Genomic DNA, 20446 nt, shown 5'->3' with positions numbered 1-20446 from the left:
TGGCTTTCATCCTAACGTTCCAGTACAGTCCAAGCTACACGCGCGCCATGTTTGGTGGACACAAAGGTGCAGATTTCCCTGCTTGAGTGTGTATTACAAGGATTGAGCTATATTTTGATGAGAGAAAAGACGACGAGGATGATACGGAGTAAACGGAGCGGTTGATTATTGCCGCAATGCCATTGTAAGTGTCTTTGCTCTGCTTCTTTCAAGAGTTTTGGGAGATGAACCGGGGGGAACAGAACTGGTACAGGGCCTCTTCAACTCACAATCCTCGCCGAGCCTGAGTTAGCTGGCATTAGCATGTTATGATTTGGCATCGGCGAATTGCATATTATCAAGCTTCATATTAACTTAGTCCGTTTGCTAATTGACGACCAACTCCAATATATGCAAAACAAACGATGGAAACAAAAGTCATTTACACGTTGCCAGTGTACTGAAACATTAGCCAACGTAGCTTAAAAGCTAACGTTAACGCTAGTGTTGAATTCTGAACACGCTAAGTAAAGGGTCAAGTGGCTAGCGCTAGCTAGTTCCCTGATCTTAGACAGACACTTGCTGCATTTTGCGTTCTGATAACCCCTACTAACTTGTCGTACTTTTAACACGAACTGTGCCTCGCGAAATCCGATATGACGTTAACAAGTGTGCGACTGTTGTTTTGAAGCCGTCGGTTTCATTACTTCTATGATGATGTCTGGATGATGGGAAGGACGTATGAAGCAGAAATTGGTGGTTTAAGATCAGCTATCAAATAACTTAGTACAAAGCATTGTATTTTGGGAGCATAAGTCACCTCCATACACCCCCTCCCATTTTTGTTAGGTTTTGTAATATACTTTATTACGCTCGCGTTTACACTTTGGGCACTTGCTTGTTGTTGTCTTCAACTTGATTATTGTATGGAAACATTATAGTACACCTAAGCAAAACGTGTAATTCTCCCTTTTCAGTCGATTCACCAGCCAGGCTCCAGCAGCCCAGCAGATCCCCAAGCACTATGGGATCACTTCTCCCATCAGCTTGGCTCTGCCCAAGGAGGCTGACCTGGTCCTGACCCAGAAGCTGACTGAAACCCTGAAACCATATGGTGTGTTTGAGGAGGAGTTGGAGCTGCAGCACAGGTATGTTGCACCGCCAGCTGGTGAAGCTTCCTTTGACTGCTGGACAGTTTCCATGGCTCACTTCCTCACAGTCATTATTCGAGCAGTTCCAAAACTGACACAAGATCGGTGGTTTTCAAGCAACTTGACCCTACTCTGAAAGTTTTTTTTGTTTTTCTGAAAGGAAACTAATCATTGGGCTGACATAGGATCTGTGTGAAAGAACACAGCTTGAATGCACAGCCATCTGTTTTCTATTACACTGTTTTAATGTTGAAATCAAAACAACAACATGATATGCAGCCTAAAACATTGGTTTCAGTGTGGTTTTGTGGCCCAGTGTCCTTGATGTTATCATGCCATTGTTCAATCCTCTTACTGGTGTTGGTTACAGCTGCAAGAAGAGCAAACAATTAAATAACAACATTCTCAATGAATGATGTTAACACGTGTGGTACAGGTGGAAGCGGCCATACTAACCTTTTTTCGGAGCTATGACAGAACGTTTTCATATGTGCTTTTACGTTTGGTTTTGTTTTGCAGAATAATGGTGTTGGGTAAATTAAACACACTGGTTAAGGAGTGGATTAAAGAGATCAGTGAACAAAAGGTAGGAGTTTGTTTGGTTGAAGCGTCTATATCTCCCTTGGTGTAAAAGTAATTGCATATATGATCCCAAAACATGTTATTGCACAGATACTACATTGTGTGTGTGTGTGTGTTTTATTTTAGAATTTACCTGCCTCAATAATAGAATCTGTTGGAGGCAAGATCTTCACATTTGGCTCCTATCGTTTGGGGGTACACACAAAAGGTAATTAACAGTTTCTTACTTACGTTATCACAGCTGTTCTTTTGGTTCACAACCCCTTAAAATAAAGGTAAATTCATGCCATTACTTGATTAAAAAGCTTTGTTTACAGAACTGTTGTATAAAAGTAATATCACACTCAAGGTTGTGCTGTTATACTGTATATCAGCACAGATGTGATTTGGTCAAGCTGTGCTGATATACAGTATAAAAACACAACACAGTGTGATATTTATACGTATAGTGTGATATACAGTAGAACAACACTCCTTCTCAAGTGATATTGCTTAAATAGTATGAAACTTAACCACTGTGATTCATAAAATGTGATTAGACCTCATTCATCAAGACACATCGGCTGAATCATGCGATTCAGTTTACTACCTTGGACAACTATGTAATTGAGCAGCACATGATATTAGTACACATACAATCACAGTAGGCTTGTGTGTATGAAATGGCCGTGTGATAGATTTGCTAGCTAACAGTTCACAAGGAACGCATCTGTCGGCATGGGCTTTTTCATTGGTGGGCTGCCACGGCTGAAAGAATATGATGGAGATACTGATTTAGAACATACTGGTATATTTGAATAGCAATTCTACACTGATATGAATTTCTGTTCTTCTGACAGGTGCTGACATTGATGCCCTCTGTGTAGCACCTCGGCACGTAGAAAGAACAGACTTCTTCTCTTCTTTCTATGAGAAGCTGAAACAGCAAGAGGAGGTTAAAGACCTGCGGGTGAGTAATATAAATTATTCATTGCATACAAGTCACAGAAGATTTTCCTTCCTTATATAAGTAATTGACAATATTGTCGTTCACACTGTCTCTAGGCTGTGGAAGAGGCATTTGTCCCGGTCATCAAACTATCCTTTGATGCAATTGAGGTACTTTGGAAAGGGAAATAAATAAAAACTCAAATGTCAATGCCTTAAATAAAGTAATACTAATCGTAATAGTAATAGTAATATAACTAGTAATAGTAATTGTTGTGTTTTTGCGTTCCTTTTTTTGTTTTAGATTGACATACTGTTTGCCCGGTTAGCATTGCCAACCATTCCCGAAAATCTGGATCTTCGGGACGATGGGCTGCTGAAAAACCTGGACATCCGCTGCATAAGGAGTCTCAATGGTTAGCACTGCCATCTGATTAAACAAAACAACTACTAAGAGACTAGAGCTTTCAAGCTTCGTAGTAGCTGTTTAGTCAGTTAAGTCAGTTAAGTTTCTTTGATGTAGGACAAAGTATTATTCTGTGTATTTGTGCTTTGCTGTTTTTGGTGTGACCATAATCCCTGTGCTAATGTATGGCTTTATGTTTTTTTTCTTGTAGGCTGCAGAGTTACAGATGAGATTCTCCACCTTGTGCCCAATATAGAGAACTTCAGGCTCACTTTGAGAACCATCAAACTGTGGGCTAAACGTGAGTTGAATCTGTTCATTCCTTTTGTAATGGAAAGGTAAGGTGAATACCAAATATTCTTTGTTTGGAAGATTGTCTTTTGTGCAGAACTATGTCAGTTTAGCCAGCTATCTGCATGACTGTAGTCACTCAAAAGACTGTTGTGCCTATTTGGAGGGACTATTGTGTCTTTGTCTCCCCACAAAACCAGCTTAATGGCATGTAAACAAAGTCCAAACTGACCTGTGCTGGCCTTCACGCACAACAGGATTAGTTTGAGAAAAAGGAAACCTGCGTGTCGTTGCCTTTTCTTTTTTTTTACGGGGGCTCATATTTTTTTCAGCAGCTCATGTTGCCATGGTGACTTTGTTTGGCTTGCTTGCATTAGCTACCTGGCAACCACAGTCCAATCAGTGTTCTTGGGGGATAAACAAAAGCCACAGGTTTCTTCGACTGTATAGCTATTTTTGCTTTGTTACTGTCTTATGCGCTTTGCCACACTTTTGTCTACACTTTTCCACAGTTTTATACCAATTGCAAGCAAAATATTGTAATTGAACTAATAGTAATAATATGACTGAAAAATCTAGGAGTATTCAACATTTATCACCCATACTTTCAAAACACTGACTTGGCACTAGACTGTAGCATATTATAGCAGGCCTTTGTCAAAATTGGATCAAGTTGTGGTTTTAATCTTTTTTTTTTTTTCTTTCTTTCTTTTGTGGATACCCCACACCCTCCCTCCCCCAGGCCACAACATTTACTCTAACATCCTGGGCTTCCTGGGTGGGGTATCATGGGCCATGCTGGTAGCCAGGACTTGCCAGCTCTACCCCAATGCTGTAGCCTCCACCCTCGTGCACAAATTCTTCCTGGTCTTCTCAAAGTGGTGAGTGGTCCCAATATCTTTAGTCTCTGTGTTACATGAAAACAAAGTGAACTGGGCTTATTAAAAACAGCTTGGTACTGAGATCCAGTGCTGTAGTCAAGATCACCTTATTCGACCAAAGACGGGTCCTAGTCAAGACCAGGATCAGAGAATTTCAGTATTTTTTCTAGACAAAGAGCACTGAGTTAAATGTATAGTATGTAAAGTATAACATTTCTACTCAGACATCAACTATAGACCCAGCAGTGGCTAAAGTAAAATCAGGTGTGTTTGAAAGTTTGACAATAATTTTACTTGGTCTCAAAAAGAAATCCGAGACCAGTTCTGACCTACAACACTGCAGAGATGTTTTTTTTTTTTTTTAACAAGTCTTGACATCTTATTTGTGTGGCAGGGAATGGCCAAACCCAGTTCTGCTAAAGCAGCCAGAGGACTGCAACCTCAACCTTCCAGTTTGGGACCCCAGGGTAAGGAGTAACAGAACCTATCAGTACTGTGATGATGGTAATAATAGTTCCTAATGATAGTAATAATAGTTCAACAATGGTGCTAACATTTTGTTGGCTATATGGATCAACCAAAATTGTAAAATTGCTTTTTCCTAATCACTGTCCTTCAAATGAATGCAATACTGTAAATTAACTCTTTAAAGATGGTGTTCATAAAAGACTAATGCAAATTTGTGAAAGTTGTTATGATACCAGAGATGTGCTTAAAACTTAAAAAACATACTTAACAGCAGCAAAAAAATCAAACAAACAAATCCTGAATGATTTATGTCCTAACAACCGATGGTTGATTTATCAAATAAAATGGGAAAGTCGCATAACACTATAATTACACAATTGGAAAATGCAAAATGTATGGCAGCATTTAGATTTTATGTTATACATATAGTGTCATGTCAGTTGGGTTTGTGTTTGAATAATCATCAAATTTCCTTGCATGCATAGGTAACCTTGCAAACTGACAATGCTGCATTCCTTTGTATTTCCAGGTTACTCCAAGTGACCGTTACCACCTGATGCCGATCATCACCCCAGCATACCCCCAGCAGAACTCCACCTACAACGTGTCTGCCTCCACCCGAGCCGTCATGGTGGACGAGTTCAAACAGGGTCTGTTGTCACTCAGCTGATACTTACCAAGGGCTCACACCTGCCTCGTGGTTGAGGCCAGTTAACTTTACGATGACAGAGTTGATTTAACGAAACTTCAGAACATTCCTGTTTGTTCTAATGCAAAATCATTAAGTCATTATTGATTAATTCACAAACAGGCAATCCAAATTCAGTTATTGTGCTGCAGTTTTGAATTAATTGACAGTGATTTGGCCAAAAGCACCATAAACTCATAGCTACGAGGATATTTATTTTATTCTGTAAATGTAGTTGGGATTTTGCTCTACTCAGAGTTAAACAAGCTTTCCCTTCCTCCTCCACAGGTCTCGCCATCACTGATGAAATATTGCAGAATAAAGCAGAATGGTCCAAACTATTTGAAGCACCAAACTTCTTTCAGAAATACAAGTATGTATTAAGCTGCCTATCCTGTTGGACGCACATGGTGAGATTCAGATATTTCAATAAAGAATCCCATTTCCACAATACACACACATACGCACTACTTTCTAATATATGTAAGTCCCCCCCGACCCCAGTTTATATGTTTCTATTTATTCAGTTTGATGTTTTGAATATATACCTTATTCCTCCTGATAAAACTCAAACAAAGCTTTCTTGCCGAAGTACTCTCTATGATTCTCAAAGCATCATTAGTGCTTATACAATGTTAACTTCAAGCAGTGCCTGAAGCCCATTATCATTCTAATTCCTTAACTATGCCTCAAATGTAAGCACAACTTTATATTTGATGTTTTGTACTTTTCTTGATAAAAAGGTAGGTAGGCACTTGTTTGTAAAAAATCCTATTAAATATTAAAATTCCCTGGTTTCCCCTGTACCTTATCTTGTATTCAATTCAAAATAAAATGATTTAGTTCACAATTTGCACTATGTATTTCTTCTTAGTCTGATTTTACAGACTTCCTTTCCTTTGTTTGTCATAACTGTATTTATTGTCAATTATAGCCCAATAAATCAGTATTTGAGTTTATTTTGTAATTCTCACTCAAAGAAAGCCTTCTCAATTAGGCCCTTTGTACTTTGCATGCTTTAAACAGTTATTGGACTCTTAATTATTTTGAATTTCAGAATGTAATTCATTTGGGTTCCTTGCTGTAAATTGAGCATGTGTTCTACCTAACTTGAGAAGTTGAATGCCAATTGTTTAATTAATCATGCAGACCTGTTTTTACACTTCATTGTTAGTAATTCAGCATATAGACTGAAGCCTGTTCAACAAACGAAAGAGAGGAAGTGGATAGTCTGTTCCAGCATTGTTTGGGAGATGGAATTTTTTGCCTTCAGAGTTTTGTTTTAAGCTTGGAGCTCTTAATATAAGTTGCTTCAATATCCTGCTCCTAAACAGTCTTCATTTAATTCTACTTTGAGGCCAGCCTGGAGCGTCTGTCTTTTACATTGGATTCATTGTATTGTGATATTTGAATAAATCTGTTGTGTGTTCCGGGCTCAGTATTTTTTATTTTTCCAAATGTGGCCTGAAAATCCACATCTCTTTTTTCAGATTGACTTATTTATTTAGCGATAGGAAGGTCAGCACAGGCAATATCCTTGATTTGGCAAATTATCTGGTTAAAAGCTCATGCCAAAGGACGTCGGAGTGAGCAGTTGTATACAGTTTGCGATGGTAATTCTTTTAATTGTTGTGTAGTCTTGGCATTCAATACACAAATGCAGAGATTCAGTACAGGAACCACTGACATTTTGAAGCAATCAGTGTAGCTCTTGCCTTTTAGCATTGTTAGATTTATACTGTTGAAATTTATAGACATAATACAGAAATGTTAGACTACAGGTTAATGAGTAAAATATGAGTCAGACTCCCATCTCCCTGTGTACAGTGATGCTAATCATTGTGCTGTAGCTTGGCCTGCTTTGACTATTGATCAGGAATGCATTCACAACTATCTCCGTAGATAAAGCTAGAGTTTGTGATTGATGTAGTGAGGCTCCAACTTGTGTAGAAAAGTACAGTGCTGTGACCCCTGTTCCCATTGTTCTGTCTCTTATGTTCCAAGGCATTACATTGTGTTGCTAGCAAGCGCACCGACAGAGAAGCAGCACCTCGAATGGTGAGTACCCAGAACAAAGAAAATGAAAATAAGCAAGCAGCAGTAGTCAAGTGTGAGTGAAACTGGAACGAATGAAGACGTCTTTGTAGATAATCTCATATCTTTGGGTGAGACTGCATCTTATTTGTGGCCATGCTGCTCTCCGAGTGAGAAAACAGTTTAATATTTTATTTCCAACTGTTTATCAGTGCATTCCTCTGGGTGAAAATATTGTTTTGTCTGTCCCATCAGGGTTGGCCTAGTAGAGTCGAAGATCAGAATCCTGGTGGGAAATCTAGAGAAAAACGAGCACATTACCCTGGCCCATGTCAATCCACAGTCCTTCCCTGGCCCCAAGGAAGGCAACGACAAGTGAGGACACGTGACTTGATGGTTATTTTTTAATCATAGCAGGGATTTTTCTCTTGGGCTTTTGAGTCATGCAACTCATATTCATTTCTAATAGAGATTCCTATTTTCTTTTTGCCCATTCCTGCTTTTTTTGTTTTTCTCATTATGCTTCCTATTTACTTCCTATTTACTTCCTATTTACCCTATTTACTTTACTAATTTTGAACTTGCAGTAAAAGTCTTTGTTTGCACAAAACTTATATCTTAGATTGGAAATTGAGTTCATTTTACTTTGGCAACTCATTGAACTGTCTTTCTATCTGTTCTAGAGAGGAGTTGAGCACAATGTGGGTGATTGGGATTGTCTTTAAAAAGTTGGAGGGGTCTGAAAACCGGAACATAGACCTGACCTTTGACATCCAGTCTTTCACTGACACTGGTGAGGAGGGTTTTTTTTTTTAATTGAGTAGAGTTAGCGCATTGGCATAAAGTGGAGAAATGGTGTAGTGTGAATAGATTATATAAATCACAACACTCTCCTTCCTCCGTCTCTCCTTTTCATTTTGTATGGTTGCAGTCTACAGACAGGCGATTAGCAGCAAGATGTTTGAGCAGGAGATGAAGATATCAGCCATGCATGTGAAGAGGAAACAGCTTCACCAGCTGCTGCCTAATCTCAAACGCAGAAAGGTTTCTTTCTTCTCTCTTCATGTTATCATCTTAAATATCAATGTTATCGCTCAGAAATGCTTCTTTTTCTGACAACACTTAGTTTTGTGTTAATAGTTGTTTGAGTTACCTGTCCTGTTCCCGCTCCTTGTCTTCTGCAGCATTCCACAGACGGGCTTCGCCAGATGAATGACAGCAGTCTTGACCTATCTATTGACAGCGACAACAGCATGTCTGTTCCCTCACCTACAGCCATGCCCTCTTCCACCCCAAATAAGGGTGCCATACTGGGTTTCCCTTGCAGCCCTATTGGGTAAGTGTTGCCACAGATGCACTCCTTGCTGAACTGCTGCTGCATTGTTGTTGCACCCTGTCAGGAATTACTTGGAACGTTCTTTAATACTAATGTAGGATAGCTACAAAATGTGGAAACTTCCTTAGTGTCTTCCACTGCTTGACAAGATAAATTATGTTAGATGTTGTAAAAAATGCCTCAAAGGCTGTTTGAAGGATATTCCCATGGCCTGCATCTTGCTTTTTATGCTCTTGAAACAACAAAATGTGAAATTAAGAAGGGCTTTTGAATTCAAAATACTTGTCATTTGTGTAACCATTGTACAGAGTCTTTTTCATTGTCATTTGTGTGTTTTTAAACTTTAAGCTAGATGCCTACTTGATTTGTTAACTTTCATTGTGTTTTCTGTAACCACCATTAGGGCCAGTTCTGGACCTGCCACAGAGGCCACAATAGAAGCGGAGGGAGCAAAGCCCACAGTGAGCCGCCAGCGCTCCATCACTGCCACAGTGCCACCTAGCCGGACGCCCCCTCCCACCATGGGCCCACCAGCTACAAAGAGACAAGGCTCTCTCCAGACAGAGACGCCAGCCAAGAAGCTCAAAACTGATCAGGTCTAGTAAACTGTGCCTGAAGATGTTCTGTGATGCTAAGTCAATGAGACAATTTACTCTCTATTTTCTTTGGATTTCATATATTGGCCCTGTCATTTTAACAGAAGTAGTACCTGCCATAATATGTCAGTCAAAACCAGATAAACACTGAGGACTGGCTACAAAGTTTGTATCTATAATCTGTTTTATGGTTCATTACAGGAGTCTGCTTCAGAGACAGACAGCACATGCACAGAAGGGTCCACCAGTGGTCTCCCGCTCACTGAGACCCCCCCTCCCAGCATGAGCCCACCAGCCACCAAGACATCAGGCTCTCCCCAGTCAGAGACGGCAACCAAGTTCAGAGCTGATAAGGTCCGGTAACCTAGGCTTAAAATAGTTCTGTGACACCAAGTCAATGAGACAATTTGCTCTGTATTTTGCTGTGGATATATCTCCTGTGTCATGCTCAGTCCTGTCACCATAACAGAAGTAGTACCCGCTGTAAGATGTTGTTCAAAACCAGTAAACACTGAGGACTGGCTAGAAACTTTGTATCTATAAAATCTGTTTTGTGATTCGCTACAGGAGTCAGTGTCAGAGACAAACAGCACATGCATTGAAGGGTCCACCAGTGGTCTCCCACTCAGCGAGACCCCCCTTCCAGCCACCAAGACACCAGGCTCTCCCCAGTCAGAGATGCTAGCCAAGCAGTTCAAAGCTGATAAGGTCCGGTAAACTAGGCTTGAAGTAGTTCTGTGATGTTAAGTCAATAAGACAATTTGCTCTTTAGTTTTCTTTGGATGTGTCTTCTGTGTCATGCTCAGTCCTGTCATCATACCAGAGGTAGTAGTTAAAATCTGAGGACTGGCTAGAAACTTTGTATCTGTACGTTTTATGATTCACTCCTCAAGACCTGAGCAAAATAGTAGTTTAATTATATTTTCATACATGAAAACATAGTCAGAGCTTGATTTGTCTTATGTTGTAAGTGATTGTTTCATGAGGCAGTTAAAATATCTGGCAAGATAAATCAAGCACACCTGAAGTTCAACTCTTGGAAACTATTGTAAAAAAAAATACAAAACACTTAAAACATATAAAACACAATGGAAAGTGTATGTCCATGTTGACTTTTGATCCTGATAGGACTCAATCATGTTCTGTCTCTTTTTTTGTTCACCTCCTTGTAGGATCCATTCACCGAGCCAACAAAGGAGAATGAGAGCATGACAATGGAGGCAGAGGTAAAGAAGCTGTCACTCTTTCAGTGGTGTCGTTTATAATTACTGTACAATAGTTCTGTGATTGTGGTCATGTGTTTTAATGTGGTTGTAAATGTTTTCCAGGTGACTGAGAACATGCCTTCATCTCCAAGTGAAGTGAAGAGTGGGGCACAAATTCAGGTATTGTTGATACTCAATAGCTTGATTTACGGATTACACTGTTCAAATAGTATTGTACTTGTAAACATACTAGTACTCTTGTCATGTTAGAATCCAACAGAAATGGGCCCGCGACCCGTCTGGTTCCCCTGATCCATAGTTTATATAATACTGGTCTGAAGTTGTTCATATTTTGTAACTGATCTCACTGTTTGTCTGCCCCTGCCCTCTCAGAGATTGTCCACTGCCGACCTGTCTGATGTGCCTCTCCTCCCCACCAACCCCATTCCCGTGGTGAAGAACTCCATCAAGCTTCGCCTTAGCAGGTAGAAACAGAGAATCACGTGCATAGAAACTTGTTTCACCTTCCCCTGCCTCCCCCCTTCTCTTCTCTCCTAGTCTACCCCCATTCTATGATAGGCATCCTCGCATATACACACTGAGATTCATGGATGGCCCGTTGTAAGACAGACTGACAGACAAATGAGCTGAGGGCTGGATGAATGTCTTATCTCTTATTAACACAACAGTCACCACAAGAGGGCAATGAAGCCTTTCTGCTGGTCTCTTCCTCAACCACAGTGGAGCAATGGGTAGAAGTTACACAAATACACTGTTCAAAGACCAATTCACTTGATGAAAATGCAAAACTGGCACCAGATTACAGTTAAAGGAGCATCTTTATTTTCAGTAATCCCTTCCTTCGCAAATGACTGGCTCTTAAAGGAAAGGAGAATGATGATGCCCTTATGTTGATGTCATATGATATGAGAAAACCCCGGTGTGAATTTGTGTTTTTGATTACTCACACTTTTCCTTCTCCCTTCTCATTGTATTGATTTGGAGACCAGATAATGGTGACAAGGTTCTGCTTAATAATGTTGTGCTTTCTTTGTGAGGATGATCTACAAAGACATGCGTTATAAAAATGTTAGAAATAAAGATTTTACTGAGATGTTTTTGTCGCTGTTGTGGGGTAAATTTCCTGAAAGCGCTGTAACCGGAAGATAATGTTTTGTCGACGGACATCTGTGAACTCTTTGCACAATGATGCTTTTAGGTAATTTGCTGTCTTCGATTAACTATAATTTATGACAGGAAAAAAATGAACATCGCTGGTTATTCAATGTTAATTGTTTTTTTTGGATGAAGGGGACAGTAGCGAGTATACTCAAGATTTGGTTGCACCAAAAATCACACAGTCTAACACCATTAATGGAACTAGCTCAGGTTTGAGTACACAACTGACCAAAATGGTGCTCACATCTGTGGGGACTCTAGTGCCAGACAGTAAGATGGACCTCGTACATTAAAGTATCTACTGTCTATTTTTACATCATACAGTCCTCCAGACCTGTACCACAGTGGAACAGCATCATAAGAGGAAGGTAGATGAGTATTTAGCAAGCAGGCTAGGTTGCTTTATATGTAGTTGTGAAATATCTTGCCAACGCCAAGCATCTTCAAGCTAGTTTCATATTTTCACATGGTTTTGAGTAGATTTCTTCCCTCATTATTATTTGTTTTTTTCACCGAATACAACATTTTTGACACTCGGTAATCTAACAAACCAGTGAGCTAATCCCACCATGCACAGTAGTGAAAGGGGCGTCACAGATTAATAACATCAGCCAGGCAACAGACATCTTTGATGCACCTGGCCTATTACAGGTTCCTCATCAACTGGAAGACCCTAATTATAAGTCTCATAAATGCTCTGATTATGTCAAATGCTGAGTGTTGGCAAAAGAATGGGAATAAGATAGTATGGCTGACCGATTCATGACCTTTTAAGTATACAACCATTGTACAGTAACTTTGTGTCTTGTCTTGTACAATATAAAAAAGAGAATTAAAAAAGAATAATTTTGTGTGGAGTATAAGACTTGAGCTTTAGCCTTGATGGATTTTTGAATGTGGCATTAATGATGTGATTTGTATTACAAAAGAAATGTGATATACAAGTTTTGTGAACAAAACCAATTCATTTTTTTTTTCTTTTTGGTTGCTTGGTCACATAACATTTGGAAATTAAGGACTATTGAAGAGGTTAAGACTTTAGTTTGATTTAGCAACACAAGCTTAGTTTTGTTCACTGTATTGAAAGTGTAAAGGTGTACGAAATTCACTCAATATTTTGTTGATGTATCTCAACAGTTTTTGACTTTGTCTGGATTGTTTGTGCTTAACATGTGGAATATGTTAAAATGGAGCCGAACTAAGACCACTCATCTTATGGTGCGTAAATCTACCTGTATAGATCACTTTTTCAATGAAGTATTCTCTTGTTCTTACAATGCTCCTTCTCAGTTCAACTTTTTCTTAGGCTTATTTGTAAGGACGAGGTATTGTACTTTTTCACAAATAAAGGTCTACGATATTGCAAAGAAATGTACTAAGAATCTTCATTCTTCAAACAAGGACATTTCGCCATGTATTAAAGTTGCATATTTCCATACAACGCAGCAGCGGAGTTGTTCACAATCATTTGAAATAAAAGCCAGATGAAATCTCTGAAATATGTATCATCAGCTGGGGGGATTTCTGTCAGACGAGACACCCAGATATTCAGCCCAGGGAGCAGACTGATAACATGGCCTAGTTAAAGGTTTTCTGTTGTTTGCATCCCAATCCGGTCAAAATTTCCCAAGACGTAGCTTGTAAGAGCGTGTATGTTGTTGCTAAGGAACAGTCTTTCCTGTGCCCCCAGTAGGTGGTCTCTTTATGAATATCATTACATATCCCTATTCTGGGAAGGCAAGACACCTTTATCCCTTCCAGACCATATTTATCACTGTTTCCACTCTTAAATATGGGAAGAAGTATGTTTATCTTCATATCCATGCTAACTCTGACTTTAGACCCTTATGTATTTACTGAAAAATGCAGTTATGACACCAAAGCTTCAAAGTAATTGCTGAGATAGAAGGGAAGCTGTTTAGGGAAATAAGATGCAGAACTTGGGATTGGAACCGCTAGCTTTGTTGCTTTGTTGCTTTGTTTTGGCCAATGCCACTGCTGCTACAGCCGTTGTACAGGCTAGATGTCCACATCAAAAGCAAGCCTATTTTCTTGAATAGCAGCGGTGGCGCACTTACATTCCTCTCTCATTAATCACGGACAACATTAGGACTTCATCCAGAGGTGCATCCATGGGAGGTCCAGTCTAGGGTATGGGGCTCCCCTAGAGTTCTGGCCCCTCTTATCCGTGCCGAGTGCACTCTGTGTGGGGCGAAGGCTCAGGGCATGGCCCCCTGTCTTCCTGCTGGGCCTCCATCTGCTGAGGAGATGGTTAGGTCCCCCGATTGATGGCAAGACAATGAGTTTATGACATGTGTCGCCATGAGTGACAGAGGGCCTCGTCCCAACCGGGCCTCCTGACTACCACCAACCTCACAGTAGTAGTCGGCAGCATGCCAAGGCTAATGGGAGGAGTGATCCTCCTGCTGTGGAATGGGACTTGTAGTTTACAGCTGGCTGGTAATTCAGGACAAGAAGGAAATCTCTCTGGCTTCTGTCTTAAGACCCTTTGGTAGAGGGCCGGTACCAGTGCAAGTAAGCAAGCCTTATGTGGCTTTGTGTGAACTAACAATAGCCCACAGTAAAAGCATGTGCTTTAGAGCATATGGCAGCCTGATGTGCAGGCATACAATCACATCAAATGGACAGGCGCCCATACAAAGTAGCCTTGAACACTCAATTCTGATAGGTAAAAGTGTGTTAATAGTTCTCCTTCTGCTGGCAGTGAGCCCAAGGTGAAAGCAGCACTGACAAGGACCGTCTATTTCTCCTTCTCTTCTGAGAGACTTTGGGAAGCCTTCTAAACTGGTCTCTGAAGTTCCCTAGTTTGACCCAGCAGTACCCATTTCACACACCTGTCAACGTCCTGCATCTTTCTACTTTGGTGGGTCCAAGTTAAAAAGAAATCTCTTCCTTCATCTCCGCCTCTTCTCCTCCTTGCACAAAACAGGCGATAAAAGCTAGAGTTTCACATCTGAGCAACTGCAACAATGCTACTGTACCTTCAAAGGGAAAGACACCACATTGTGAGATGACAGGCTATTGATATGAAAGTGTTGTCTCCTTCCCGGGTGAGATCAGAGGGGGCCAGTAGATGTGTACTGTTATGTTGCTCTGAGTGATCTGACCAGTGTGGTGGAGGAGAAGTGTCATGGCGGACAGACAGACTTACCAGGATGTGTACGCGTCAGTTCTTTCTAGGCAAAGGCTGTCAACTCTCAAGATTTTTTGTCTGCACTTGAGTTAGTTGTTAATAGTAACATTTTGGTGTTGCGGGTTATTTTTAATTTCTGGAAACAGTCGAATTTCTGGATCGTGTATGAGGAAATATGGAAAAGCAGGTTTCAGTGGGGTGCGTCTTAGGTATGGATGCAAACATCAACACTGGTATTGGGCATCACGCGGATACCAGGCTAAAATAGGACATCAGTATTGGAGAATTTCCCCAAAACTAAAATCCGATACCAAGATCCACTACTAACAAAAGCATAGCAACTTGATTTTCTGCCCTTTTCCAACAAAAGAATGTTAGATCTCATAAATCAAGAAAAAAAGATTATTTTACAATATTTTGTGTCAAGTGAAGCTAAATAATGGTCTAGTTCAGTAAAAATGATGAACTGGATCAGTACTCAGTAACAGTTGATAAGCAATCAATTGATAGTATTGATTGATAGTGGATATTGGGAGACCAGAGTAGGGCATTACAGTAGTCAAGTCTACTAGTGATAAAAACATGTATTAGTTTCTCAACACCCGCACCCGACGTACCTTGGACGGAAGTTGATAAAAAAGCAGATTTCTTTATATGCTTAACATGCCTCAAAGGTCAGTTTGGGGTCAATAATCACACCAAGGTTCTTAGCCTGATTTTCACAAGAAATGTCATTTGTGCCAGCATGATTCACTATTGTATACACTAGGGTGTACTTTGAGCCCCTGGAAAACATTCAACAACAGCCTGGGTCGTACAAGCCTTCACTTGCAGCAAGATAAAAGCACCCACAATCAAGACAGTGGGGTTGGTGTTGGTCACCTCACTGAGGCAGAGGCTCCCGTAACAGCAGGCGAGGCGGTAGATGAGGCACTAGCAGCGGTAGAAGCAGCAGAGGTTACAGGAGCAGCGGCCACTGGTGAAGCAGCAGCAGAGGCAGCCGGGTGGTAGCAGTTGTAGTAGGAACATGGGTATTGGAAATAGCAGCAGGAGGAGACAGCTGTCTATGTGATGGGCGTTGGGGTGTTCCCCAACATCCCAACGGCCATCACCCGGAATGCCAATTGCCCAACGCCCGGAAGAGGCACACCCCCCAAGTGACTTCTACACAATGCATTGAAGTAGAGCATTTTGTTGTTCATCAGTTCCATAGGCTATTGAAAAGTTCAAGGCTGAGATGCTTAGCCTGAGCAGTAGCAATGTCAATGAAGTTGAGAAGTGCTTCATTTTTGGGCCTCGCCAGATATCTTTCTTGAGACAATCAATTTTCTTGTATGCCTTGTTTAATTTGAGGAAGTTACTACACGGGGCTACAGCTGCAGCGTAGACCATGATGCTCAACTGATTCGCTAGCTTACTGGTAGACTAAGAACAAGGCTAAAAACTGAGCTAGTCGAGCTAGCCGGCAGATACTACCCAGAAACATGCAGGTAGATTCAAATGATCCCCCTGGAATTGAGAGATAGTCCGATAAAATCCAACAGTAATCCAGTTTTAAAAAATCTGCAATTAAAAGCAATTAAAATAGGCAACAGTATTGCTTAATTTTCCCCATAATGTACCAATTCTTTCTTTTCTTACAGCTGTATAGCAGCAAGAGGAGATAAAAAGAAGGCGACTTAAATGCACCCAATTTAAAAGCGAGCTAAAGGATATAATTGAGGCCTACGGACACCATAAGCACAACATGGATGAGCACCTGTTCCAGGATGGCACCCTGCCACTGCCCTCTCTGCCTGCCTGGCGCGGAGGCTAGCTACCCACTGATGAGGAATTAGAAAGTCATTAAGGAACACAAATAGCAAGATGGCAGAGTCGCAACCAACCCCAGACTAGGATTTGTGTCTTCATTTAGAAAATTCTGAATATACATAATTTGTGGTGATTACTTGTTTTTGTTTTTTTGTAATGTATGCATTTGTCTGCCATTACATCCTGTTATTGAAATAAGTGCCTTGGTGTGCAAGTAATGATGTTGAATAAATAAATAAAAATCAAACAAAAACTTTGCATGTTGCAGTTTACAGTCGTCTCTTAAAAAGAGGAAGGAATCATCTCCAAATTTGTTAGTCCCATGTCTATCCTAGCCTGTCCCTACCCAAATTGTCCCCCACCCAAAAACAATAGCCTGGTTACCCCTACAGGGCCAGCAAGGGCCTACTCATGTCACTCAGTTTACCTAGCCTGAATGTCCTCCAGATGTTGCTGTCATTCATTTGCATTTACTTTTGAAGACAGGTTCTGATGCGGTGGCTTCCTCCTTAAAATATTGTTATATGTGAAAAATGGATGTGCAAAAGTTCAGTTTTGTTGTTAAAATCAACTTAGAACATCTTAGAAAATGACATTTCTGAATAGGAATGATACACATATCAAACATGTAAATCCACAATGCTGTTTATTGGGTTTGTTTGATCCACATGTCACGCTTAATTTTGATTTGGTTTGGACGTGCAAGAGGAAGCCACACAAACGTGGAGAACAGCGCTGTTGTGTATACTTTAGGAGGGAGCCATCCCATCAAAACCCATCTTCAACCAGCTGCTTCTTGCCGCATGGTATGTGATCAAGATTTCCTCCAAGGTTTTGAATGGTTTGTGTTCGGACTCAAGATGCAAGTAAATGCAAATGAATGACAGCAATATCTCGAGGCCATTTGGGCTAAGGTTACCCCAAAACATTTCTGAAAAGATATGAATTGTCAGCTGGCCTATGGCGTCAAATAAAAAATAATACTTTCAGTTCTTTGGTATACTTAACAATTTGATCTAGCACTGGCTCTGATACGCCTCGCTTGTCCTGTTTCCTTCCCCTCAATGTCTTGTGCCACAACCCTCTGCTCCATGTTGCCGCACCTCTACTGCAGTCCCAGCCCACTTCCCCATGTCTCATACCACCTCATGCTCACTGGCCACACTTCCCCCTGTACAAATGCTTGTGGTACCTAATTAAGGCCTTCATATGCAAATGAAGTTTGCAGTTGTCTCCACAGCTGGCAAGGCTGGCAGCTCTGACTCTGGAGGTTCATCCGAAGGGCACCGAGGCTTGGGGTGTTTGGTGAGAGGTGAGAGAGGAGCAGTAAGTGCTGGGATAGAGGAGAGGTTTTTCCTGGAGCTAGATGGGTCTGTGAATGGCGTGGGATGGGACTGGAGTATAAGCTTGGGATTGTGCCTCGCTGTTTGGGCAGGAAGTTGGTTCGGCATCTTAATGCATTGGTGGTATCTGTGATTCATATGGATCACACGTCCAGCAACTTCAGCAGACTGTGTCTGATCACTATGTGATGAGTGTCTGTTTCACTGAGGCCCTCAAATGAGTCAAGTGCATTAAAGTGCAATTCAGGCCCCACTGCTTGAGAGGTCAAGGCATATGGGAATCTGACAGATATCATGAATGAGGCTATAACTCCTATCTCCTGCACTTAAATTCTGGAGCTATAATGTATTGTACTTTGAGAGTTACCCCAAGGCTCACTAGCTGTGTGAGTCATTGACACATCAGTGACTCCGATTGCACAGTCAATTACCCATCTACCTTTCATGGGCCAGGAGTAGAAGACAGGGAATGAGTTCATCCATGCATTCAACCTACGCCAGCCATGCCTCCACCAGAGGTGAAACCCATACGCAGACGGGAGAGACAAGAGGATATTGGGTTAGTTTTTTTTTCTATGTGGATAATAAAGGTTAATAACAGTCCTTTCCTGTGTCATATTTGACATGACCAGTCATCGCAGTAATTACAATCATTACACTCCAAAGGATGTCTAGTTATCCCTCTTAAACACAGGCCGCACAAAGGAAATCAATTATTCAATCAGAGCTCTCCCATTCATCCCTGCCTGAGTTCACTTAATTTTGGGCCTGGGTGAATCTGCCGCAAATAAGCCCCACGACCGGAGAAGAAAAGACGAACAGGCCCCTAATTTGTACCCTTTCAGGCGGTCAATCACTTTTCAAAGGAATGCAAGCTTATTCTGACAATCAGGCCGACGTGAATGGGAATGGGTTTCATCTGCTACTTTACATAAGTTATCTGGTGATAAAGAGGGGAGAAGGGGGGGGCTATCTGTCGACAAGCGCAGAGAGTAGACTGGCCCCCTCCTCTGTTTCTCTCAGCCCTCTCTCCTTTCTCTCATCCCCCTTTCACCTCATCTCTCACCCATCCTCCGCTCCTCATCTTGCCCGTGCCCACTAGGATTGGCAGCATGTAATTTAAGAGCATGGGCACAAAGACCAAATGCCAAGCCCATAATGGAAGCTGGATGTGTTCTGATTTAAATGGGCCTCTCTGCTCAGGGCCCAGGGCCTGTAATTAAGATCACTGGGACAAAGGAGAGGAGACAGTCTCACAATGCAGTCGGGACCTGGTTGAAGATGTGGGAGAGAAAATATCAGCTCCTTGCACCCAAAAATGGAAAAGAATGGACACTTCAGTAGTTGGTAGAGCCGAAGAAAATTAGAGTGAGGGACACACGACTACAATTACTATTTGTAGTTACTTTCTCTGGCATTTGGCCATCCCTGACTATGCCTCTGATGATCTGATGGATTTACTTGTGATAGTGCTGATGATGCATTAGGATGAAGAACTGGATGTCTAGTTGAAATTCAGCTAGTCACGGGTAACTTTCAAGGATCCACCACAGAACATGCATCTCTTTGATTGCTTATGGAGTACGACACATTGGAAAGAGCAGCTTAACTTCAGAGAGAATTACTATTACCAGCAAGTACTGACTTCATCAGCATTCCTGTAGGGGTATTTGATCAATCTGAATGATGAAAAGACTAAGAGAGGCCTTCATATCCGGATGGAGGGCTGGAAGTCTCGTCCTCCATATCCATACTCCCTCTATCACTCTCTCCTGAGCGTTTTTTTTTGTTCCCGAGGACACACTCTAGCTCCTAGTGCTCTGGGTGGTTGTGTGTTCAGACCTTTTTCCGTTTAATTAGATTTGTTAAAACAATTTTTGGAGTGCTTTATTCGGTAAAAGCTCTCAGGGGTTAATATCCGCAGAACACTTCTGTTCAGCTTCTTTTCACCAATGGAGCATAAATTATTTAAATTATTCAGAATTGTGCGACCTTTTATCTCACCCCCTTTGAAGGCAGCAAATTAAAAATGCAAATGGGCTAACTAATTAATATGCAAATGCATTCATTCCCAGTTAACAATTAGCAATTAAACCTGCAGTGTCTAGAAAGAGCACTGACAAAATTAGCAACTTATTTTTTCATTTGAAAAATAGTCAGTCCGAAAAAAATTGATTGACGAAATGACTTTTACTGACAACCACCTGCCTTGATATAAACAAAATTAATAGGATGTCATGTAGGAGACACAGAAATCTGAGTAGAGTCATGTCACAAACAAGGAAAATGTATGTCATTTTGTCATGGTTTGGTTCCAAGACTTGTATATTTCATAACTCAATCAAACGTTAATTGAAACACGAAAGTCTGCAAGGAATTGTCTATGTGAGTGTGTGATTTCTTTGAGAACGGTT

The 20446-nt window shown here is 41.0% G+C and overlaps 1 protein-coding gene across 1 annotated transcript; it reads left to right on the top strand.

Annotated features, from left to right (window-relative positions):
• The first annotated feature begins 49 nt into the window (after positions 1–49).
• Positions 50–13078, top strand: papola (poly(A) polymerase alpha). Its single transcript, XM_071529873.1, has 23 exons — positions 50–184; positions 957–1127; positions 1650–1716; positions 1839–1920; positions 2552–2661; positions 2757–2810; positions 2944–3055; positions 3257–3346; positions 4079–4217; positions 4612–4684; positions 5215–5335; positions 5662–5746; positions 7378–7431; positions 7663–7782; positions 8091–8200; positions 8339–8451; positions 8592–8743; positions 9147–9339; positions 9541–9693; positions 9907–10047; positions 10512–10565; positions 10668–10724; positions 10938–13078. Exons 1-23 carry the CDS (start codon positions 177–179, stop codon positions 11031–11033), a joined length of 2355 nt encoding a protein of 784 aa, XP_071385974.1. The 5' UTR covers positions 50–176; the 3' UTR covers positions 11034–13078.
• Positions 13079–20446: the final 7368 nt, after the last annotated feature.

Source organism: Centroberyx affinis, unplaced genomic scaffold (assembly GCF_046629955.1).
Source record: "Centroberyx affinis isolate AG114_WGS23_722 - 3 ecotype Tasmania unplaced genomic scaffold, CSIRO-AGI_Caff_v1 ptg000129l_1, whole genome shotgun sequence".
In the NCBI taxonomy this organism is placed as follows: Eukaryota; Metazoa; Chordata; class Actinopteri; order Beryciformes; family Berycidae; genus Centroberyx; species Centroberyx affinis.
Note: the sequence above shows the minus strand (reverse complement) of the source record. Positions and strands in the feature narration are given on the sequence as shown.